Source organism: Bombus pascuorum, chromosome 8, assembly GCF_905332965.1.
Source record: "Bombus pascuorum chromosome 8, iyBomPasc1.1, whole genome shotgun sequence".
NCBI classification, from domain to species: Eukaryota; Metazoa; Arthropoda; class Insecta; order Hymenoptera; family Apidae; genus Bombus; species Bombus pascuorum.
Genome location: NC_083495.1, coordinates 6,903,052 through 6,925,744, shown reverse-complemented (window position 1 = coordinate 6,925,744; position 22,693 = coordinate 6,903,052). Strand labels below are relative to the sequence as shown.

At 39.8% G+C, this 22,693-nt stretch overlaps 1 protein-coding gene and 1 long non-coding RNA gene across 2 annotated transcripts; one reads left to right on the top strand and one right to left on the bottom strand.

Moving 5' to 3' along the window:
- Nucleotides 1–135: 135 nt before the first annotated feature.
- Nucleotides 136–22,087, bottom strand: LOC132909432 (uncharacterized). The gene is made up of 11 exons (XM_060964274.1): nt 21,793–22,087; nt 15,305–15,515; nt 15,117–15,219; nt 13,835–14,696; nt 13,323–13,756; nt 13,134–13,243; nt 9,007–9,132; nt 7,662–7,754; nt 4,398–4,564; nt 4,116–4,290; nt 136–3,515 (listed from the first exon to the last, which is right to left on the bottom strand). Exons 1-11 carry the CDS (start codon nt 21,799–21,801, stop codon nt 2,302–2,304), a joined length of 3,504 nt encoding a protein of 1,167 aa, XP_060820257.1. The 5' UTR covers nt 21,802–22,087; the 3' UTR covers nt 136–2,301.
- LOC132909453 (uncharacterized) lies at nt 18,383–21,074 on the top strand. The gene is made up of 2 exons (XR_009658543.1): nt 18,383–18,826; nt 20,678–21,074. It is a non-coding gene; the product is annotated as an uncharacterized LOC132909453 (long non-coding RNA).
- Nucleotides 22,088–22,693: the final 606 nt, after the last annotated feature.

Here is a 22,693-nt window from a genome sequence, read left to right as displayed (position 1 = left end):
CATAAAATATTCTATTTGTGGTAAGAAATAGGTTTGTTTAGTATATATAAAAAATCTAAACAGAGACTCAAAGAACGATCTTCAAGTATTTAGAAGTTAAATATCAAATAAGAGACAGAAATGACACTGATAAAATTTGCTTTAATTCAGATAGTATTTATTTGATAGGTATATAATACATTGAATTTGTCAGCACAAGTGAGAGAAAACACACTTCTCGGCGACTAATACTTGCTTGCTCTTATATTCCTACACTACTGTAACCGAATGTACTTTTCTTCTTGTCCATGGAACGGAGTTTCTTTTTTCTCTTTTTTTTTTTTTGCTTTAAATATCAACTTTTTATCCAACCGACTATCTTTTCATATAGTAGTTGGTTAACAAGTCGCACCTGAAACAGCATAGTCTCTGGTAGATTTGATGTTGTACGTAAAAGGGAATACAGATAAATGTATCAATTCATCAGTATTTGGCAATTAAAACATGTGACGTTAAGAATATTATTAATTTCTTCTTTTTATGTCGAAGATGTATTATGAATATATAATACATTCCTTTGCGTAAGCGCATTACAACAAAATGAAATTTCAATGTTACAAAAGTTGCAATTTTAACGATAATTGGTATTATGTCTTAAAAGATTGGCAAGTAATTGATTTAATGCAACGAACCATAATAATCGTACTGTTCGGTAAGCTGCATATCAATGAAGAATAGCATTCTTCGGTAAACACAGCGAATGGCTCATCGACATTTTTTTCGAGGACAGGATCGATTTGACGGTCGTTGTCTATTTACAATATTTGCGATAAAGACTAATTAATTTATAAACATCGTTGTTATTTATGTACAGACGTAATATAAACGCATCATACCTTATAAAATGGACATGTGTAAAAGTGTCGCGAATCAAAGAAATAGTGACCCGATTCGACTTGGTTTTGAAAAATACATGGCTTATAATTGCCAATAGCCCACAACATCTACATCAAAACTAACAAACAATTTTCAAACGAAATTAATCGAACTTCTACGCGCAATTTTTCTATCTAAAAGATACAGTGACAATGACGTACAAAAGATGAAAATATACTTTGATTTCGCTCTATTCATCTCTTACATAAAACAAACGCAAAAAAACATAACAAAATTCTTAGTATGTACCTAAGATCGCAAAATATATATGCATGTATATACATATATGTATATATTTAAAACATAATTACTATAACGCATATGTAGCGAACGATTTCTCATTGTGCGATCTCGCGTACCAAAGTTTCTAACAACTAAAGAGCAGAGTTGATGTGAAGATAGAGAAGTTGGTATAGTAATCGTGATATTACAAAGAGTCATAATTTGAAAAAATATCGTAACACCATAAAAACACCGTTTCTAATCTAAATACCTAAGTAAGAATCAACTTCTTTATCTTCAACCGATTTTACCAATATATATAATCGTGACAAAACATCATCGAAACTGTCTCATTGGTTTGGTAAAATATATATCTCCCATCTGTTTGCAATCGAACGTATAAGTTACAGGTACAGAAGTAATAGAAAAAGTGCGCGTACAGTGTTTGAAATAACCATGTGAACGTTCATTTGCGTAAAAGGACATCATATTATCCTCGGAAATACTTGGAGTAATTGCCACAAAATTATTATGGAATCACCGAATGAACTTGCTCCAATCGAATTATTAGATTGAGTAATAAGTTCGTTCGTCTCAACCGCGTACGCATTTCGAGAAAATAAATGTAACAAAAATAAAAAAAATATTTGTAATGTGTATGTTACTAGAGTTAATAAACATATGGCTCAAAAATGAATTAAAAGATTTAATAGGGCAGAATGACTAATGAAGATTAATGTTGATGAAATAGCAATATCATTAATTGAACAAAACCCACGATACACAACTCGAGACATTACTAACAGTTTTAATATTCATAGAAATCAGTTTCATTACATTTAAACAAACTTGGAATTACAAATAAGCCGATGTTTGTATCTCGCACAAATTAATCGAGAAAAATTTACTAGAATAAATCTGAATATACGATTCTTTGTTGAAACGACACAAAAACAATTAAAATTTTTTAATAAAAAAAAAATGAGAAGTTTTGCAGTGAGGGAATAAATAAATCCCTAAAATATGGCAAAAGATCGTGGAGCAAAATAGTGCATGCATCAATTAGGTGTGTGTTATATAAATATTTTTGTAAAGAAAAGCGAACTTATTACTTAATCTAATACATTAGCCTGATCTAATACATTGAAGAGGATCGTGAGAACGTTACTTGATTTGAACGTTACCCCAAGCAAATTGTATTGGCAATGGAGGAATATCGCTACTCGTGGATGATTCGTCTTCACTGCTCGTGGCAGACGTTTCTTCTGAAATCATTGCTTCGCCACCTGCTTCTTGAGGCCTTTGACCTGCGCCACAATCTTCAGCCGCTGCAGCAGCTGCAGCCGCAGCAGCAACGGCAACGGCCATTGCAGAATTCGTAGTGACTGCTGTCGCAGAAGAAGAGGATGACGAAGAAGTAGACGAGGCTGAAGAAGACGGGTCGCTTCTGGGTCTTCGTCGAGCATTCGGTGTAGAATTAAACGTAGGCGCCCATCCAGATTCCTCGACTCGTGTGGAATCCGTAACGGAAATACTTTTGGATCTCGCTCTCATATCTACGGAAGCCCTTCTAGGCGTCAATCTAAGCGATCCTTGTCTCGACACTGTTGTCGTTGTTTCCGATCTACCCATTTTGGGTGGTGTTCCCAATGACGACCCATCGCATCCTCCTTTGAATTCGTCATCGATTTCCAACGTCCACGAAACTGAGTCACCTTTCTCCACCATAAACTTTACCATGGATTGCGAAGATTGCGGACCGTTCTTGTCGGGTGAGAGAGAATTTTCGACGTGCTCCGGGCCTAAAGAACGCGAAAGCCTAGGCGTCAAGTTCGCAAGAACGGTCACTACTTCGTTTTTTTGACGCAATCTCCATTGCAATTCCTCGTTACGTTGTGCCAAACGCTTGTTCTGCTTGGATATTTGATGAATCGATTCATGCAGTACCTCGTTATCGTGAGATATTTGCCTCTCCACAGCCTCTTTACATTGAAGCTGTGCTTTTAAATCTTCGCATCTGGCCTCAAGAGTGTCTACACGCTGTTGCAAAGCTTCCTTGTCCTCGATCTCTCGTTTAATATTATCGAGATCCGATCTCAAAGAAGCGTTCTCTTGGCTTTTAATTTCTAGCACCGATCTTAAAGATTCGACTTCTGCTGTCAGCGCAGCCCCCTGATCGTGAACGACAGATCTCCTCTTAAACTCCGTTTCTCTTCGTATAAGTTCAGCTTCTTGTTCAGTTCGCAATTTCACGATTACGGCACGATGTTCCTTTGCGACCTCATTTAAAGAATCTCGCAATCTGACCTCGCACCTGCGCCTTTCCTCCTGTAGGGCTGCTTCCAAGGTGGCAATTTGTTCTGCATGTCGAGCTTCCACTAAAAAAATCGGATACAAATTTTTTTCTTAGTATGATTGACGTCATAGAAGATAAATTGAAAAACGGAAGAAAAACAAAGTTAGGAGACGAGAGAACGGATTAAGTCCGTCGAACGTGCCAACCTATAATTAACTACGATGAACGTTACGTGGGCACTAAATTGAGCGTTTGTGAAGTTCCTGCGTGTGTCCACTTTTGAAAATTCTATCTCTGAATTATTTAACACTACCCGAGGTGCGCGTAGGCACATCAGCCTCGCAGATTTTAATTAACAATTGCTCTACTTTAAGGCTCTACTATTCAGCACGGCGTCAGGATCATTATGCTCGTTACCAAGAGAATATCATTATCATATGATGCATTGTGTCAGGCACAGAGTATGTAAAATATAAAATATACTTCACATATATGCTCTATTTGAAAAAACAAAATTAATCGACGTTATCGTTGAAATAAAGATATTGGAATCACAATGTAATAAAAATAAGGATGTCAAATTTTAGAAACTGCGCGTTACGATATATACGCACAATGCATTATATCGGTTTCTCACTTTCTCTAAGTAAAAGAAACACAAATAATTCTTGGCAAGACTTACGATCTTCACGAAGATGGTCCAAGGCTTTTCGATGATTCTCTCTCTCCGACTCTAATCTATCTTCAATGTCGAGGTTTCTAGCTGTTAATTTTTCGATTTCCGTACACGAAGATATCCATTCTTTTTTCATATTCTCATAATCTTTCTTTAGTTTTGGGGTAGAAAAGGCGTCCAACTGAACATTAGATTGTAAAAGAGAATATAAGGTCAAATTGGATGATATATGTTTAGACAGTAAAATAAGACATAATAAAAAATCAAAAGAAAGAGAAAACTACGTACCTCATAGGCCAAATATTGTATGGTGATAGAAAGGGCTTGTATAACTTGTTCCGCCGGTTTTACGCGAAGTGCATCATAAGGTATGTCGGTTTGTGCGGCCTGATCTCGCGTCTCTAAAGACGCTCTTGTCACCACATAGCTATTATTGTGCTCCTTAGTTTCGCGATCTGCAACCAATGCCACCGGTCCCATCACCATTACGATTCTTTGTTAAAATCGTAGCAGAAGTTATTTGTTATCTGTCAAACTGGTACACCACTTCGATTTGATAGATTTATTCCTTTGAGCTATTGATCGTACAATTCATATCGCTTCTTAAGTAATTCCGTCGTTATCTATATGAATAATAGCTTTGACCACACTCATTCTTCGACTTCGGACAACTCATCACGATGAAAGTTGAAGCAGATATCGTGGTAGATATAATACCGATACCTTATAAAATTGACTACGTCCAGACATTTTATACGAATAAATTTAGATGGTAGAATGAAGAAAGTTGTGCGGAAAACTTGTTTTAGGAGAAAAAACCGTATATTCCAGTCTTGGAAAGTCGAGCTACCTGTTTTTCAGGATATTTCAGCTATTCGGCTTGACGTACTGACCCCGCAGATGCGGAGGTATTTTGGAGAAAACGCAATTATCGCTGTGACACGCGGAAAATTCACATGCACAGATCATTAAATCGTAACGACAATTTGGCCTGGCTACGTCATTTGAGCTTCATCCTCCCATTATTACTGATGTACGTGAAAGCACGCGGATACGTCCGTAGCCCCGCACCACCACAGCTTTGATTCTATTGAGCACCTTGGACCAAGCTAAAAAAAGTGCAACTGGTAGATCGATCGAATTTAATCCAACAGTCAACCCCAGTGGAAAACGTTCAAGAGCACGGGCCAGTCAATGAAGACGCACTGGGTTAAGGTCAACTATACGATAGTCGTGCTGTGAACACGGAAAATCCAAGAAGTTAATGGTACCTAATGACCATTCTTAATGGAAACATCCAAATCGCTTATTACCCGAGTTTCCCCGAAATTGATCGGCTTATTTTCGACACAGGACTACGGAGTATCGAATATTTGTCACTTTCACAGTTGTTTATACATAGTTGTAAATCTACACATATTGCCATTCAACCTATTTTTCTAAAGTTTCTGCGATCCATCAACGTTCTTGGTTGAAAAAATATCTCAGATTACGTTACACTTTTTTTCCAATAAAAAAAGTATGTGTTCTCCATCTATATGAATCAAGTCTATTTGCACAATGAGCTCTTTTTATTCGATTTACACCAGTGATTCAGCTGAAAAATGCAAGTGAACTCGATCACGTCGGAATCATTGAATAACAATAATCGAGCAACAGACATGAGAGAAACCTAATCGGGATCGTCATTTGTAACGATTTGCTGGCCAAGTCCGCACTTCGACTGAATTAGCACGAGCCACAGGCTGCCTCGCGGAGCGATATATCCCTCCTTCCTTCTTGTCGACCACTCCTACCACCTTGAAATGAGGTGCAACCTCGAAGAATACGAAGACGATGGACACGCGGAAAGCTGTGTCTGGCCGGACACGCGCTCTACGCACTTCGAACGCACGACTTGAATATGACCCACAATATCTGAATATGTTTCCATAATTGCTTTAATGTGGCTCGTTTTCTTTCTACTTTACAAAAGGGAATCCAAGAAGCGTAATTTACGCCATACCGCCTTACTAAGAAATTAACATACAGAATGCTGAGGAGTATCAGTAGCAACTACCTATTGGTTTATTTATCATTCAGTTGTTCAAGTTTATGGATCATGAAAACGAGGACGATTTAAAATTCCGTTTCAACGGTATAACTCGTTCTAGTAATAAGGAAAGGTGAGGTTGTAGAAGATGAAAATCGGTAGGTGAACGGGCGATGAATTATTACAAAACGTCGTGCTCCGAATAAATTCGCTTTTCCATTTGGAATTAGTTACCCTTACATGGTAGTAAGTGGCCGTATTCGTATGGAACGGAGATACCTTCATGTCTATGGATATAGTGATTCGAAGATAATGAATCGAATGATCGACGATCGATAGCTCTCTTCCGCCAAGAAGACTTTGCAAACAATTGTTAATTCTACTCACCATTATCTGTTTCGTCACATCGTAACGTGAATGTAATGATATATTAGAACTATATTTTGGCTGATGGCAACGAAACACGTTTTTCTTCTACTGCGGTACTCTTATTTTCGATTAACCAGATGCTAATAAAATTATGTATAAATTCACAACAAAACTTTCTTGAAAGTATAATACTTCATAATGCCCTTAAAAAACACAGCGGATTGGACGATACAATTTACTGAGATCTTAGGATTACTTACTTAGTCTTACTTAGGTAAGCATTTCCCTAATTTATACTACTTATCGATATATTTTCCTGTGAGTGCTTCATAAATGATTAATAAAACAATAAATTAAAATGAAATGAAGTACAAGACCGTGACTCGTAGAAATTCAACTCGTAATTCAATGTTTTCTAGGACATGGACTGTCATTGATAATAATTTCTAATTCTAGCAATTTGTTCCACATAAGCGTACATGTCGAGTAAAAAAACTGATCCACTGGAAGTAACAATTAATAATGAATCGAAGTCAGCGAAATCGAGGATGAAACATTGATAAGAAAATCATCTTGAAAGCAGAAATGCGACTCTCTCGAAACTATCACCGAAACTGCCGGTTTAAAGAATTACTTTCGCTCGACTATTCCTGGTCCTTACTTGCTCTGATACTTTATTCTCTGCTATTGCCCTGCGGGTTTTTCAGCATCTTCCAACGAGGATAGGGAGCAGGATTTAGTCCCGAGGACTAGTGAAAGCTATAACTTTCTTCGAAACGACGAACAGTACAGAGTGATACGCACGTGTGCGTCCCCGTGCATGCGGAGAAACGGTCGTACGCACCGCAAAATGACCGTGGGACTTTTTTAGAAACTAGCTGCTGCCGGAGTAGCGCGGTCAATGAATTAGAAAGCACGACCTGCTGATGTTTCCTTACGGTGTTATCTTTTTCAGAAGACAACATTGAGAACAACATTCTTTTCTACTCCATAAAAATCAATAATCTATTAAAACAAGTTGTTTAAAATGATTGAGGTGTCTGTTGTAAAGTTCAATATATATATGTTACATGGATGGAGAACTTGGTAAAAACAAAACAGTTACAAAAATAGCATGAAGAATTGTTTCCAAATATTTTGTGAAATTGTACCTTTTATCGATATCGTTGAATTATGCTGCTTCGCTGGGACAGTAGTTAATCTCCTGGTTATTGTCGGCTTTCGCGTGGCTGATGGGCTCTTCTCTAGAAACAGAATTCGCTATGTTAACGAGAGCATGGTACATACACACCGGTAGTGCCTTAAATGATGTGTTATCGAGTTTGCAAGTACCGTACGCTGTAAACCGTTTTACTGTCCGCGTCAGATACCATACGCGAGAGCGCAAGAAACACACTCACTCATATAAGATAACTCGGACACGAAGTAATATTTTAAAATGATATTTACTGCAGTATATGGAGACCATGATTGCCATGATTCTCTTACAGCACAATCTATGCGCCATCTGAACTACCTATTCTATTCGTAATCATTGTCTACTATAGCAAACTATATTCGGAAGTCGCGTTACCGCTAAGAATGCCGATCACGAAGTTATATCATAAACAAGTTGTTCACAAATCACGTTCCTCTAGTGGAATATTTCAACGGTGTACACAAAACCCGCCAAACAATCAGACTGGGTGGCACGCCAAAGCTTCCTGTTTAAAATTGATGAAGGACTACTAGGACATCAACAGTGTTCGGTACGATCGGGGAGTTAAACCGCTTAGACGGTCGAGGCAAGGGATGCATACCGTTACAATTCTGATATATCATAAACAAAGTGATCGTGGATTTACACCTGTGACTAATTGTCGCCAAAGGCATACAGTGAAACACGGAAATAAATCGCGAAATTTAAAGATTTGGCATAAGTGCTGTCATAAACGTCCCAAGATCATTAATTTTTTACTCCGGGGAAAAGATCATTAATAACGTATAAATAAGTCTAACATATTATTATTTTTTTTATTAGTTTATAAGATAAGACAACTAAATTAGAAGATTTGAAGACTTGAAATTATCAAGAATTCGTAAGAATATCAATGTATAATACATCAACATTGATGATACAACGTATTGAGCGAATCGAACATGGCCACTTGCCAATGTTTTCAATGCTACGCCTGGATCAGAATAGATCTACTCTGATAGCCGAGTGTCGACATAACGTTGAACGCGTTTTTATATTTTTGTTCGTTAATATAAACGACTAGAGAGTGAGAGAGTGTTGCATGGAAGCAGGCGTCCGAAAAAAATCGTTCTCGTCGCATTAACGTCTCCAACCGGAAGCACGCAGCGGTGCCCTCGACCTTTCGCTTCCTCCGTTCAATCAGTGAATAGCAGGCATTTATGTATATACATATGTATATACGCACATATGCTGGACTACGATATGTGCAAACTCGTCTGACAATTTAGGGCGCGCAAACCGGACCCTCCATAACTCACCGAGATTGATAGGCGAAATTTCTACACAGTTCTTCTTCGTGTCGAAACTGTTGACACGATTCTGTTGATTACCACGACCGTTTGCTACCAGTCTTCTAGGTGGGTTTACCGATGTCGGTGATCTCTCTGAAAATACAAACATAAAAGTGAATTTCTTCATTATCATATAAGCGATGGAATAATAATAGTTTCATCTTTCTCTGTTCTTGCGTGTCTATTTATAACAGGGAATTACGAAAACAAGTAGTTTCCATAACACGTAGGATTACGTGTCGGATAGTTCATCGACCGTGGAATTTTGTTTTGCTCGTCAGTCGTAGTTACTTTAATAACATTTTGCGCATCATCGGAATTCGTGCTTGACGAGGCAATATAGCGGGACGAGCCCGACACGAAGAGCTAAGTTTGAACCATGCTCGTCGATTAAACCAACGAGGAAAAGAAAACGTTTATTATGTATACCAGGCTGCACGTAGCCGTTGCCTACGAGCTTCTGCATATAACGGCCTATACGAGCTCTCGTGTGCATAATATCTCGAACCGATCTTACACATGAAAGAAACTAGCCGCGCAAATATTCAAGACACGCGTTTAAAATAATCAACGACAGGTAGTTAAGTAATATTTCCACACCAATCCTTAATGACGATATTAATTGTACCTACAATCAAACGCATCAGCTACAAAATAATGCATTTTTATTTTCTTTAAGCGTATCCAGTAAACCATTACGATTCTATTTTAAGAATCGGAAAGTTTACCCTCTCTAATTGTTATTTTTTCGATATTATTTCACGATAAGCCGTTCATTGAAACGAGCCACGATTATGTAGTATTTTTGCACGTTTCTTATGCCTATGAAATATCATAAATCACTCGCGTTTCGCCAGCTACCGGTGAACGAGTGTGATATAATGAGGCGAACTACTTTCTGAAAGATTCCTCAAAATAACAGTAATCGATGGCCAGGGTAAAAGAGAAATCACGCGACAAGGTGTGTAAGTAGGGTACCTTTGATCCTCGGCCGTAACGTTTTAGACTTGTTTAAGAGAAACCGTTCGATCCGTCTACCTTTTCGAATGCCTATGCAACACATCGGGAGTCAGTCTCGCTTGTACTCGCGTCGCTTCAACTTTCTAGCGTTAAATGAACCACGAAGGAAAAGACAGCTGGTGGATAGTCACGGACATCCTTTTTCCTTTCTTTTTATGGAACGTGATTAAACGATTGACTAAAAGAAGAAGAGGCTTGATGGACTATTCGCATTTCCGTTGTGTAGATTAAAATCTGAACGTGATGAAAATCGTTCTAGGAGGTGAGTGTACGTCGGCAGTACCTTTTATTTATATGACCATACCTCGCTTGAAACTGCCGAGTCGCATTTTCGCCGAATCTCTGACGAAATCCGTCCGAAGAGCTGGCCTACCCTTCGATCCTTGCTGTCCCATTTTCAAACCTCTACTTTCACCGTCGCTTCACCGTCGTTTCATCCTCAATAAAATCATTATGTGGAACTGTGGCCAGGCAAATGTGCGCCTTCATCCCGTCGTATCTTCCGAGGCCATGGCGAGGCTTGTTAATCGGGTGGATTCCGTGACGATAACTAAACACTGACATCGTGAACGTTCACGATTATCCGGCAGCATCCTCCAATGTTATCCCAGAAAACGTTCAAATTGCAAAATTTTTTCTTTCTGGTCGCGGTTACGGTTGACACCAATTAGTACAATTCGCACAAGCAGCCTCACTTTCGCTCCATCGACGTTACTCTCGTAATGTCGCGCATGTTCTTTCGCGCTCCCTCGAAGAATCCGATTCCTTCGTGAGAAATCACGCGGACGAAAGTACGATCGACAGGTTCGATCATGGATTGCGCGTTCCTTCGGCGACCTGAATCGCAGAGTGTAACGACTGTCTTTCACCGGCGCGATCGACGATGTCTACAACCATGTGGGTTTAACATCCGACTCTGATGGCGATTGCGTAAGTGGTAGATCTGAACCGGGTGCGTACCGGTGGTCGTCGGCCTTGGGAACGCACGTGGTCGCCGGGTGCACCTGTCTAAAAGGGTGGGGACATACCGAGAGAACCACCGGCGTCGAGCGAAGGACGTGTACGCACAAGTATAAAGTGGCCAGTTGAAGAAAGGCAATGCCGGAAATAAACCACTAGTGCCGTTGACCTGTAAGCTTGACGTGAAGCTGCTAATGTACAACGAAGAGTTAGACCGAGTGGCTGATCGCCTTGAATCCCTCTATTCTTGCGTATAGCTCTGTCCAAGTACAAACAGGAACGTAGCCAAAGATTCCTTCCGTAACGGTATCTTGCGAAACTTTCATTGGAGTGTCCCAGAGAGGGGATGGTAAAATCCAGTCTTAAAGCATTCAGTCTTACGGCTCAGATTCCTCTGGCGATCGATGCGAAATGTGCCATAACATATTGTAGGCGTACACAGCAGGGTTGCTGGTTCAAGATACCGTATTCTTATTGATATTCGCCCAGACTCAACGTTGTCTTCGATCGTTCTTTCTATATCGGGTGAGAAAAAACGCGAACACTCTTGTGACATGGGTAGAAAATCAGGTCACGTCGAGCGCGTTCGTGAATACGATTGACACATTATATATATGTTGTAGTACAGCGTTTAAAGGGTGTCGAAAACACCCTACCCTAACACGAGAAACAAATAATACCAGGAGAAATTTACAGAGATTAGTGCTTAGCTCGAAGCTCGAGGTTGTACGAGCACAACTTTGATGCACTTTGCACCGTCACCTTGCGGCATTCACTGACGACGATACACCGGCTGTTCGTTCTTGCGCTCGCTCCTGTTCTTTTTGTCGCACACACGTAGCCTCTACCGTATACCCCCGATAAAACTGCTGACCCGAATGGGGTAGAGTATAGAGTAAGAGATCGTGAGAAAGGGGAATAGAGAGAACGAGAGTGAGAGAAGGACAGAAGATGTAGCAGCACCAGAAAACCAAAGGGGCGAAAGAGCGAGGAAGATGGAAGACCGGAAATGCAACACGCGTGCATAAACAGCGTCCGAGCGAGCACGAGGTCCGCCGAGGACTGCCGACTGGATGCTGCTGCTGCGACTGCTCACGGCCTGTCTCGATCCAATGGAAGCGAAACTGTCCAGTGGCGCCGGAAGAGGGGCATCGGCGCCCTCGCTCTTTTTCCTATCTAAGTTTCGCGCGCCTAGGACGGGTCGATACAAAACACCCTCCTACGCCCTCTTTTACGACTACTCCCACCCTTCTTTGCGGAACGAACCACCTACGCGTTATGTCTGCACCGGAAGGTTTCAGCGACGAATCAACGGCACACGTGTATTTAAACACCAAAATTGATCCATTCTGTCTCGGCAGCTTCAAGGATATTTTGGCTTTGAATTAAAGCCAGTAGAGGGAATGAAATACTTGAAAATCTACCTTGCACCTGTGCTTTTCAATGTAAAATCTACTTTCTAGGCTTTAGTCGTCAAGCTCGAATTTTTATGACTTTTGTTGCTCGTAGTGTATTCTTCTAGTCTATCATAAGAACGAACGAGTAATCTCTGTAGGTCAGACGATATTACCGATATCTTTTTATTGAAAAGATGCGCACGAAATTACTAGTTTGTATAAATGGGTGTTAATATTTTTCAAACGGTAAAATGTTTCTCATTTCAAGCTCTACTTTCTATATTGACATAAAGAAAAAGTATAGCACACTGAAGTGTTTTTAATATCATGCAAAACGGTTACTGGTTTTCTTGACCTTTGCGGTTCTGAGTTTTTTCTTTCTTTTTGTAAAATGGTATGCGGTCAAACATAATTCGATATCGCAAAATCAGCTGGTGTTGTATTTATTCAAGCTCCACTGATCTACACAAGGTCTCGCTTCAGACTACTACTATTCCATAACCTACCTCACTATCAATCATACATTGAAATATATAAATTGAAATATATAAATGAAGCAGTTACAAATAAAACGCTAATTAAAATTAAATTGCAGCACGTGTTACAGGCATTCTGTTAAACATTCAAGCATCATTAACACACACACATGAAGTGATAGATATACTATATTTTAATTTAATTTGCAATCATTTAAAAATATATATTAATTTGACTTACTTGGTGCGTCTTTGTTAGGTCCGGTGCTGAGATCACTCAAGGAGCTACGAACGGAGCTTCTGGCAGTTTCTTCGATTGGCGATTTTATTTCTTGTCGGCCACGTATTCTCCTGATAATTTGTAACTTCTTATCAAGGCTATATCAATAGAAACTTTTAGAAACAAAGATCTCGACAATTAATATCTCACCTTTTATCCTTATTATTGTTATTATTTGCATCACCAGATTTCTTTTGAGTTGATCCCGTAGGAGATGGTTGATTAAGGCTCTGGAGTACCCTTGATTTTACTTCCTTCCTGATCGATCTAGTCCTTTGTTCGCTTTTCCCAGCCTCGATTTTGCTCATAACGGCGTCCCATCGCCCACTCTTTCTAGCAGATCTCGGTAAACGTCGAGCTTCTTTCTCGGTTTCATCTTTCGGTCCAGACTCGATCATAGCCTTGATTTTCGAAACAACGTTCCTCTTAGGCATCTTGTATTTTTTTAATGGGACTGAATCAGCTTTGTTCTGCGTTTTCGATCTCATATTATCATTGCTTCTTTCCACTTCGATTATCGTAATATCAGTGGGATTCATCGAGCCGCTGGAGTCAGCCGATCCATCCAGAGGATTTACAGGAGCCTAAATATTATCCGTTAGGCGAACTATTTGAACAAATATATACAAACATATACCAAATAAACAAAACTATCGACTCGCCTGCAAATAATCCATAATAACATCCGCTTTGATCGGTGTCGGCTGGCTCCTCTGTGAGACCTCCGTATCAATAGTATCGGGAGTGTGATCCTCGTGTTCCACAACTGCCTCCTCAGGAACATGAAGTTCATCCTGTCTTTTATCGAGATCCGAATAAATCCCACTCGAATCCATTTCTTCTCCTGTAAAACTCGGACATCTTCGACCACCAGGCGCGCAGAAGAGGGTACCGTCGATCACTTGAGCTTTCCTATCGCCACGTACGATTTCCTCATATGCGTCAGCATCACTTTCCGTAAAGAAATCCGAATCCGTCATCGGATCTTGCCTGCAAGGAGCCGGTAGATTTGGCGGTGGTGCGACGGATGGTGGATCAGCCCCACGACTCGCTGGCCTCGAGTTCTCACCGTCACCTTGATAACCAGCCTCGAGACTAGTGATACTCGTTACCGATGTAACGAAACTGATAGGAACAGTGCCCCTAACAGGCTCCGTTGGCTTAGGATCGAGCGGTAACTCTTCCGGAGATGGTGTTCTCTCGCTTGAAGCTTCTTCGGTTGGCTCAACATCCGCTGACGGTCTCGATGCAGATGCTCGCGTTAACGCCAATCTAGAGCCTGCTGATCCCGTAAGATTTTCGCAGGATGGTGTCCTGGAGCACTCTAGTGCAACTGTGAAGTCGGTCATTTGGTCGGGGGTCAATATGCCGAGGCTTTCGTCGTGTTCAAAGGAATTCTGCTTATTGAGCATCAAATAGTGTGGTGTATTTACTGCGTTATCATTATAATTGCCTAGGGACGTTTCCAAGAGGCAGCTCTCACCAGCGTCCTCGATCATATTCAACTGAGAATTTTCGAGCAAACTGTACAAATGATAATAAAGAAATTTTTATTAAATGAAGAATAATAATTGATAAAAAAGTGCCATTGTGCCATTTTTTTTTTTTTTTTTTTTTTTTTTTGATCGATAGAACAAAAGTTTTTCTTTAAATAATCTGGTTTATGAGGAGGTTCATAAACGACTGTTCTAATACCTGACTCTCGTGGGTACTAGCGTTTTACATTTAAAATTTACCCTCTATTATTCTACAACAGATTTACAATTTTCAAAATGTATTGTCATAAAAATCATCCTAACATTTTTACTAGATGAAAGATTAAATTAATGCTGAAAGCAAACATTTTCGCCGTAAATAAACAGCGACATTTATAGAATTTGTACTCAAGCAGATAAGCATTTGGTCAAAGAGGTGCGATAGAATTAATAAAATCTTATGGTGTACCTGAAAAAGCTGCTCTTTTCTTCGGCAAAGTGAACCAACTGTTGCACGTCATCTTTGTCAATATCCCATACAGGTGATATCGTGAACGTCTTATGTCCCGAATCTGTTGATCAAGTAAGAAAATACATAATAACTAAATTTTCTCATTTAACTATTTCTGTCGTAAGTACGTAAATAATTACTGTCACCTTCGATCGACGGTGTAGACACAGCTCGCGTCCCGCACTTTGTTTTAGGAGCGCTGGTCTCGTCCTCGGCATCGACGAATGATAAACATCCCGGGAGTACCAATGAACGTCGATGTCCAGATACAAGCGTCGGCGTACCAAGTACTCTCGATTTCGGGAAAAAAGACGGCCGTGCCGCGCGTGGTACTGGTATCCGACTTTCCCCGACGTTCTGCAATCACACAGACAAAATGATAAATTCGCGTGCGTAAACTAGGTTACCATAAAACTATTTCACGCATTCGCTTAGCCAGTCAACAGACATACATACATTCCACCGAGAGAGTTACAAATTCCTTCATTTATCCTCTAATTAGTTGAATCGTTCCATAGCCTGAAGCTTCAGTTAACTGAATATAGACAGACTTAATCGCATTGTAGTGATCGTCGCAATGACGTAGTAGGTTCACACTGGTGTCTTTAGATCGCGTCAAAGGTTAAGACGACATTCAATTAGATTATTGGTAGGCAAAAGAATCTAAAAAATGCCTGATTTTTCAAGGTTAAGATAAATTCTTGACCCGAAGATGAAGACGAAGAGTCCGTTGCCCTTGGCCCATCTCCAAATAAAACCCTTCGTCCCGAGGTGAATCAGAAGTGTCTCTCTGGCAGTTGGCTAATTTAATTTTAGCCCTGGTCAACCACGTTACTTCTGTCTTGTGACTACCTTTACCCAGTGCCTCCTGTTTCTCCTCATCTTCGTACGTAAGAACACGCGTAACACGTTCCCCTTTAGCCTATTTAATGATCAACGAAAACATTACTCGGTGGTCGATTAGCTTTATCGTTCGACCGCGAATCCGCTCGTATAATATGTACCCGTCTATCTAGTATCGTACAAATATCAAGCTGGCCGAAGCGTTTCTATCAAAGTTCGAATATCAGACACTTGGAGTATTTGTTCGTGATCCGACTGATAAAATCGACCACAAACAAGATTTAGCTATGCAGCTTTGTAATAGTCCAGAACGAAAAGCTACGTTAGCTTGTTACTAATAATAGTATTACCAATAGCTAGCTGAAAGTGAGGAACCGACTACCAGAGTAACAGAGTGCGTTCACCGACGATCCTGTTGAACGACGTCGTCGGCTGAGAACTGGGTTACAGCTCGCGAGTTTATTTACTACGAATCGGTTCTCGTCGATCCATACACTGCGTGCAAATTCTTTTGCTGAAACGCTATTTTATTTTTTATATTCACATTCACATCGAACGCTAATATTTCGTCCAATAACTTTTCACAGAAAAGCAATAAATTATTCAAGAATCATGCATTATTGCATTACACACACGTATACATACATATACATAGTATACATATATAGCTATCTACGTACAATATATGACGTATCAATCTTTTTCTAGTGGTTACAACACAACATCAATATTGCGACTCGGTAGCTTCTAAATCAATCGATATTCGCAAAACGCTTGTTATCGATCTAGGAAAATGTCAAGGCCAGACAGGGCAACGAGTAGATATCAAACAAAACGAATAGTATGTTAAATATTGCGCTGGCTTTGTGACGGCGCGAAGGAAACGTGGCAAGAATCGGAATCAACGTGTGTACACGCGTTGACAAGCCGATGACGAGCAAAGGCCAGGCCCTGAGCATAACTTTATTCCATTAGGCCTTAATTTGTGTCAATTCGAGCCGCCTACCCGGTCGTTATCTCTTGCTACGCGAGACGAAGCAACTGTGTTAATTAAGAGCACATTCGTTTAGATTTTTGTCGATCTAACGGAATCACAGCAAATCCTTGAAATCTCACCGACAACACAATGCTATCATTCAACGGAGAAGAAGAAAGAAAAAAGAAGAAGAATAGGAAGCGGAAAAAGAAATATTCACACGATTTAACTAGCGGTCCAATTCGCTATTTGAAATCGTTACACTTTGCTTTGGCATAAATGTCATTTTTTCCGATCAGCGAAATCAGCATCGAGATGAAAAATGCCTGAAACGCTTTCTACGAACAGAAAGACTTTCTAAAAGGCCGCCGCGTTTAGAGTTATAAATTGCGACGCATTTGCGCATTCAGTTGTTTTTGCTTGCCGGATGTCGTCATTAATTCAAATTAAACAGCGAAAAGAAAAAAAAAGAAGGAAAAGAAACTGGGTGAGGAAATAAAAAAGTTGCTGCAGTTTTGCATAATTTCACTAGCCGGCAGGCATAAGTTGCGAATAGCGTTTGGCAACGTTGGTCTACGATTTACTCGATCCACTGTGCGCGACCACGTAAGTGACAAGCACACGTGACGCGTGTTATGATTCCATAGCTACATAATTCCGGCTTGTCGTAATTTAAATAGAATTAATTACTGCACCTGTGCGAACTTCACTGTGCTCTCGACTGCGATCGTCTACGCCGACACGTTTATATTCCGTGTACACGTAACAGCTTTGATAAGATTATAAGTGAAGGTCCATCGGACCTGGCCACGTATCAAACACGGAAAAATACTTGTTATTGCCCAATAACATTTACACAGGTATCGTCAAATAACGACCGAACATTGTTAAAGCAGAACACAATCGAAACACATCAGCATATGACCGTTACTTAGCGCATCTTTGCTTGCGTAATCACCGATCTTTGGAACACCGAATTCAACACGCGAACGAAACCACACAACAAAACTATCCCTCTCCGATTTCCATTCGTTTACCTATCCATACGAAATAAAACAAGAATAAAAGCGAGAACATGAAGAGTCACGCGAAAAGAGAAGCTCAACTCACGATCGCCTCAACGTTCCTCTTCACGGTTATTTGGTCGCCTCATAATTTGATTCGACGCCACTTTCCCTGGCTGCACAAAAACACTTCGGTTGGATAGTCCTCGCTAGAGGACTATTAATAAAGCCAACTTTCCGTGTACTGAGTCACGGGACGAGGATTCACCCCGTTCCAGTAATTCGTAAATACGACGCATTTGCGACACGCATTTTATTACGTACGTATGCGAGACAATAAAACGGAGTCCCGTTGCGGACGAGTTCAACTCGAGAACCGAAATTTCCCTCCGCAGGGAAACGCGGGAAAGTTTTCCAACTACGAAAGAGAAGCGACCGGATCGATAGCGACAGCACGATCGCGATGCGCCCGCCGCGTGTACGACAATGAGACGTTCCGGATTCGCTCGGTGATCCCCTGGTACTACCTATGCCACCACCGCGAGCATCCGCACACCGATACACAACCATACAACCAAACAGATAGATATACGCTATACACGCGTGCCCTCCTCATATACACCTTCACCACGCGAACGACGTGGACTGACACTCCGCAACAACGATTACTATTCTTCAGAAACACACGGTTTCTGCATTCACCGGCCCGTGAATCCGTATACGAGCACACACGGTGCCGATGTACACGAAGACTGTACAGTGAACGTCATCAACCGAAGAACAAGGCTACGTTTAACTTGCGAGCTTGACTCCACGTTTTTTCCTGCATACGATCGTAATTAGCGGTACGTTCTCATAGAATTCCTTCTATCGAGGTTGAAGTAAACTTCGTTCTATCTATCGATAAGTGCAAGTGCAGATGTAAAAAGAGAAAATGAGCAATTCTTATTCGTAGAAATCGAGGACCGCTATTGAAAATATTTCTACGTTCTCTTTTTCATCTTTTCTTTTCCCTCGTATAGAAGAATATAACGTAGGAAAGTAAAGAACGAGATAAACGTAAGAGACAACTTTCACCGACGATTATCTACACTGTACGCACGATAAAATCGAGTCGCTGATACTTGATAAGCCTAACAAGCGAAGTTACGTGTTATATGCATAATCATAGGTTACAAAGAGGCATTGTAATATGTAAAAACCGCTCAGACGTGGAGGCATAAATGAATAGTAGTTATTTCACGGGAAATATAGTGATGCGATACAACACTATGTTAAACGTCCGGAAGAAAATCAACCTTCGATCGGCCGGAATACACCGAACACGACACGTTTCGCAAGCCTGGAATTTCACAGTGCTCTATAGTACAAATGTTTTACATGCCGGCGAACGGTCCCTTTGTATCTGACATGTTTATCGATTTTAGGATCGAATTCGTTCTATAGCTATACGACCGGTCCTCGTCGACCTTTATATACATCCGTTCCTACTTCCCGCCGTATAAAAATCCCCGAGGACCTTGAAAGGCCTCTCCCTAACCTCGACATGCCGACTGGCCAAGTCGGCACATTTTCATGCAATGTCGCATATACGCGAGAAATTTGCGTCTAGCTAAATGATTGTCTTTTTCACAAAAATACTTGCAGTTTCACACAGTCTTTCGTTTCGGTTACATCACAAACGATATCGTAACGAAATGTCTGGTAAATACATTGCGGAAGTTCATGCATTTATGGAAAATTTAAACGTGCAGAAATGTACAATGTGAGGTGCTCGTTATAATATTTAGAGAGTGAAACAAATTTCTATTTTGATTCTATTAACAAATAATCCTTTACATAATAATTCTCAATTACGCTTAAAAAATAATTCACGTTGTAAATTTCCTTTGAAAAGTATTGGTGTACCATTAAAAATTATTTTACGCATTACTTATGTACCTTTACGACACGTGAAAGAATTATCAACGGCGATGAAACAGTTGAAATAAAAAACATTTCGACGATCATTATCGGTTCACCTACCCCGATATCATCTATGAACGTTCTCTCTTCTAGACAGAAATATAATACAGTTGACCGCAATTCACTGCGTTTTCGTGCCAACTATTATATATACACACAGGTCCACTCGAAAGCGCTAAATGCAGTTGTCTAACAAATTTGTGGATGCATCGCCCACATTCACGAGATTTAGTTCGTACGACTTTTGTACGGATGCGATCTCGATATAACTGCCTAATTTGCAGTCGGTGCACGTTAGAAAAAGTCTATTTGCACATGTACCGGTTCGTATAAACGAGCACGTCTCCAAAGGACCGTTAAACACGGTGAAAATTTTATGAAGAAAGCACCTGGTCGTATAATGGGTCAGTCAGTAAACACCGCTTTTACAACCAGTTCGCGTGTCTTTTCTCTTCTATCTATGCATCTGACGTGTTTGATGATAGTTACATGACGTCCAATGATTGACGCGAATGATTATGGCGTTCGATTGATGATGCGAAATAAATCATCCTGAATATCGCGAAATATTAAGTACAAGTATATTATATCGCACGATGAATTTATAAATTTATTCTAATCATCGAAAATAATCATTGTATACTATTCCAAACTTCTTACATATATTTCACTTAAACCTCTTATTTTTCTTTTTCTTACAACGTGCATGATCTTTTTACAATGTTTTTCAGTTCAACATACTATAAGAATCAACTCGGTGTTGACTATACGAGGCACGTATGCACTGTTCATCGATCACAAAAATTCATGACATAGCTTATATGAACGTCCGTGCATTGTATAAACGTAACATGGAGATATATATTCTGCATTGTGTCGAAACTGATGGCATCGAATAAAAAAGAAGAAAACATAATGATAGTCGGAGCTCAAGCATTAGCCGAAGTTATGGAATCAAGATAATCCTGCTCTATTCGTTTGTAAATGGGTTACTGCTAAGAAATTTCTTCAATGCACAAATAAATGTTTATATCAGATCGTCACGGTTTCCGCACTACTGCGAATAAATAACTGTTTACGGTTCTTACCATTTTGTACTTAACTAACAATAAAACTCTTTTTCTAGAATTAGTACATTTTTTTACAATTAAACCTGTTTTTATACATTGTGGATATATAAACACACATGTATATATAGCGCGACACTTGAATCTATTGATAAATCAGTATCCGGATACTGTTAATTGAATAAAATTAACTGCCCATTAGCCCCACGTGTATCTGAAGTAGGTACTGTATTTATAGTATGCGTCGAATAATACATCAAATGTTTATATATGAATAAAAAATTTAATTAATAGCAAAAAATTGTTAACGAAAATATATATAATCATTAAAGTAATCATGCAAATATTTTGATTATTATCGCCATATCAGTAGCCCTTCCCTCATACTCCAACAGCAATGTCGACTATGTGCCCGCAGTCCGGCTGATCATGACGGCGCCAAACTACTTTTTCTGCCGAGATAGACCACGACTACTGTGCATAGTCGATACATCGCAAAACGTACCGATAGCATTTTAATTCAGAAATTAATTAAAATAAAGTCACTAGCTCAAAGAGGTATAATTGCCAATTGAATTGGTTATCCTACCGGAAACGATCTTCTCTAAGAATCAGCAACAGTTGTTGACAGATTAGCAATAGCACGTTCTTGGTGCAATGTCTTAAGCATAAATCAATTAAAAGTAGGTAAAATACATACAATTACTAGAAATATATAATACACCATACTTGAGTGACACAATAAATTATTTTAATCCTTTATTTTGACCAAAACTCACCTTAGCCATCGTGTCGTGGGTGGGTCCTAAAGATTGTTCGAATCCGAAAAAATCTGATTCCGGCTCCGGATATGGCTGGTACTTTTCGTTGACATAAGTCTTGTTATGCAAAACAGCAGTAAATGCAGGGGTCGCATTCCTAATCGTTTCTTTTTTTCACGCGACTCTCCTTTTCGATCGCACCCGTGTACAAGTTTTCGTAGCGACACGTCGATTGCTTGCGAGTGCCTTCACGCAGCGACGCTCCCGACGCCGGCGTCGCCGAGAACGACGTTATTGATCGGCGCTGTGCGGAGGCGTCGCTACCCGCGAAATGGAGAAGGGGATGGAATTACCGGTGACGGAGATAGTACTCGAGTTGACGGTGGCTCCGATGGAGATGGAAATGACAACTGAAGCGCCACCGTCGAAAATCATTTTGCGATTGTCATAGACTCCTTTAATTCTCTCCTCCTCCCCTTCCCCTTTACCATACCAAAACTGGACTGGGCATATTTTTGGTAAAACAGAGAAATGTATGGGAAAAATGTGAAATGTATGATAATTATAGAAAAACTGCTAACGATGAAAAAATAAAGGATAATTACACATTTTAACCTTTTTCCAATTCTGCAACCTTCAATAGATGACTCTTGTAGATTTTTGTAAACTAAACATGAATTTGAAAACCATTTTTCCCTAGAATCCACAGTTTTCAAAATAATTAATTTTAGAAATGATTACAAATTTTCAGCTTTGGAAATGTTTCGTGCTTTTACAGTAGCAACTATCGAATCGCTGTGCACTTTTCCGAATAAAATGATATGTATTGTTATTACATTATAAACATTCAAATGTGTTTAAATAATGATCAAAGAGAAGGATACTTAAGACGCACGATTTTTTATTTACGTTTTTCAAT

Excerpts from the sequence above, each read along its gene's own strand:
- LOC132909432 (XM_060964274.1), bottom strand. Across the intron at positions 15,220-15,304 it reads GTCTACACCGTCGATCGAAG|ATTCGGGACATAAGACGTTC; the intron begins GTGACAGTAATT and ends CTTGATCAACAG. Across the intron at positions 7,755-9,006 it reads AATTTCGCCTATCAATCTCG|AGAAGAGCCCATCAGCCACG; the intron begins GTGAGTTATGGA and ends TTCTGTTTCTAG.